At 33.8% G+C, this 3,326-nt stretch overlaps 1 protein-coding gene across 1 annotated transcript; it reads right to left on the minus strand.

Moving 5' to 3' along the window:
- Positions 1–1,535: 1,535 nt before the first annotated feature.
- On the minus strand, positions 1,536–2,719 carry LOC107424791 (transcription factor HEC2). The gene has a single exon (XM_016034652.4). It carries the CDS (start codon positions 2,474–2,476, stop codon positions 1,625–1,627), a length of 852 nt encoding a protein of 283 aa, XP_015890138.2. The 5' UTR covers positions 2,477–2,719; the 3' UTR covers positions 1,536–1,624.
- Positions 2,720–3,326: the final 607 nt, after the last annotated feature.

Below are 3,326 nucleotides of genomic sequence, written 5' to 3' on the forward strand. Positions count from 1 at the left end.
GCCATGAGGGAGAGAGAGATTATTTTAAGGAGAACTTATAGTTCTAAATTGTAATCGCCAATGTCATCCAAAACTTGCTATATACCACATTAGCATTGAATCGCGTGTGCTTAACTAACTTTGAAAATATATATCTATATATATATATATATTGGAATATTACCATTTGAATATGAATTGCAGGTACTTTTTTTTTTCGACATTTGTCATTCGTCCATTAACTATACATCACTCTTGTGTGTTTTAAAAGCTGAGATATCGATTGAGATAACCATATATTTTATGAACGAGAGCACATTGGCTAAAAGATAAATCATAAAATTGTCAATCAGATATAAAATCCAATGATAAAAATTACTGTCTTTTCGGATAATGATCCATATTTAAATATCCCTTTCTTTAATATTAAATTATATTTATTTATATATATATATATATGTGTGTGTGTACATTACATTTAGGAGATCACTAGATCTAGATACTTTTTAAGAACCAAATTTCATTCTTCATTTTAAATAATTTCAAATGCTAATTTATAAGAAGGACAAGTTAGAAGCGAAGTCATCTAACTAAAATTGATTATAAAAGATATTTTTTTTTTCTTAATTTTACACTCCAATTTTATGAATTTTCCCCAAAACTAAAATTTCTTCTAGGTTACAAATTTTTCACAGTACGAGAAACAAGAAGTAATTATTAGGCAACTAGACTCCTTGTGCAGCTATATGATTATCAGTAAAAGAATGTATTTAGTTATTTATAAATATACATTCAATTTAAAATTAAAAACATATATTAATTAGGTAGTATCAATATTGTAATCAAATAGGCAACCACTGAAACAAAAATTCTTTATTTTTTGAACTCAATAAAAAATTATATATAAATATATATATATATATATATATATATATAATAAAAACTATTTCTTTGCCATGGCCAATGTAGCTGTCTCTCAAACGTATTAACAGCTCCTATGTATGATCAGGTCAATGCAATCAAGGCTAGGAAAGGTCAACAGCCGACCCGCAAGTTCCCATCTCCTCAACTTAGAAATTATATGTATATATACATTATGAAAGTTCAGACTTTGTTTCACATCAAAGTCTAAAAACTAAAAAGTCGGAAAAGTGCAAACAACATATAAAGTTTCTAAAAAGAAAAAATCTAGGAAAAGATTTTAGCTCACCAGCTTTCTAGCAAAACCTAATTAGTTTCAATTTTTATTCACCAATAATTTAATAAGCTCCTTTTGTTAAAACTTTATTATTAATGTAGATCAAAAAGTCGATTAACATATATACGTTTAGCAAATCTCGTTTAGAATTGAAAAGCAAGCATCGACAAGAATGAATGTGAGCATTTGTTTGTGTGCATGGATAGTCTAGGCGATGTGGGAAACTGTATCATCAAGATCGACATCAACTTCGAAGCAAAATGTCGAAAGCATGCAAAACTACAATAAACATGTTTGGAGAGAAATAAAACCATACTAGTAATAATAATAATAATAATAATAATAGTACATATTCTTTACAAAGCACTCATAAAAGCATCAACAGCTACACAAAGACCAAAGTCATAAAATTTCCAAAAACGATTTGCCTTAATTATATTAATTCCCTCATCTAAGCATATGCATAGAACCCCCCAACATTTGACGAGAAGGCTGGCAATCCTTGATCATGAAATCAGAGTAATTCACATTACTATTCCCCAACTGTGTCCCCGAAAACCCAATACCACCCATTGTTGGTCTATTAGCACACGCTTGTTGTTCTAAAGTCTGAACCTGTTTCTTCAAGAATTTCACATAATGCGCTGCTTCATCCAACATAGAAGCCGTGTCCATTTTAGTCCCTCCGGGAACAAGTCTCTGAAGGATCCTAATCCTCTCGCTTATCCTTTCCCTCCGATGCCTCGCCGCAACGCTCTGCGGATCCCTAGAGATCTTCACGTTCCTCCGCTTGGGCGGTTTGATGGATTCCGGGTCGATATGTATTGGTTGCATTGCAGATATACGGAATATCATCTCTCTCATCGCCGCCATCGAATTCCTCTTATTATCGTACGAATTGGGTATCGACATTGCACCGGCACCGCCGCCGGTGCTAATGGTTTTGAATCTACTGGAGGAGGAGGAGGTGCAGCTGCCGAAGTTTGGTTGATGATGATGAAGAGGTGGAGTCATGGGTTCCTGAATCGGATTGCCCATGAAGGAAACAGAGTTGGGTTGAGAAACCGAAACAGGAACCGCATTTGGTGGGTTATTGAATATTATGGAAGAAGAAGAAGTAGTTCCACCCGAGAAATCAATGTCTTGGAAAGTAGAAGGATCGCAGAATTCTTCAGAAGTCTTTTCCATTTGCATCATCATTGTCATCATGTCCAGGTGGCTGTGGTTATGGTGGTGGTGGTGATGATGATGATCAGCCGCTGCTCCTGCTGCTGACGATTTGAGCATGTCAACATCCATGAATTTCTTTAGTTTTTTGCAGAGGGAGAGGGATGGAAAGTGAGTGTTTAGGAATGGGTAAGTTCTGAAGAGACAGAGAGAGAAAAACAGAGGTATGGAGGAGAGCTGATGAGTGAAATTAGGGTTTGCAGAGAGATAAGGAGATATGGAGAAAAACGATAAAAAGCCTGAAAGATGTTTGAATAAAATAGTTGAGTGAAAGTGTGTATGATTATCTGAGAAAAAAAAAAAAAAATTCCAACAGCGATTCCCAGCAGGCTCACTTGTAAGTGGGAAACGACTTTATATAGCAGGTTCTGAGTAATATTTTATCCTTTTGGAAACTTATAGAAAAAATAATAATAATAAAATAATTCAAAAAAAAATTCATTTATGAATGCATTTATGATATGGGATAGAGACCGCCCATCTTGTGGGGCTAAACTCCATCTGATCATCCATTGTTTTTTTTTTTTTTTTTTTTATCTATTAATTGAAAGGTCAAAACTTGGGAGTATGATAGATCGACGGTTGAATTTTGAAATGGGACCACAGATTTTGTTACAAGTTCTTTTTTTTTTTTTATAAAAAAGGTAGAGTTGAATGATGTTGGTGCATGAACTATATGAAATCTTTAAATATTTCACTGAAAGTTCTCTGCTTTGCTTAAATATTTATTTATTTATATTTTTTACATTCTGGAAAGAAAGACCAATGGATCCCACCTCTCACATGACATTTGTCAGATGAACAACCCCCTTACTGACTAATTAGCAGTCTAATGCCAGACCCTTTTCAATGAGATTATCACCGGAATTGGCCGCCGGCGATGATGATCTATATAATTATTTATTGGACAGTAATATTGTCC

Source organism: Ziziphus jujuba, chromosome 7 (genome assembly GCF_031755915.1).
Source record: "Ziziphus jujuba cultivar Dongzao chromosome 7, ASM3175591v1".
NCBI lineage: Eukaryota > Viridiplantae > Streptophyta > Magnoliopsida > Rosales > Rhamnaceae > Ziziphus > Ziziphus jujuba.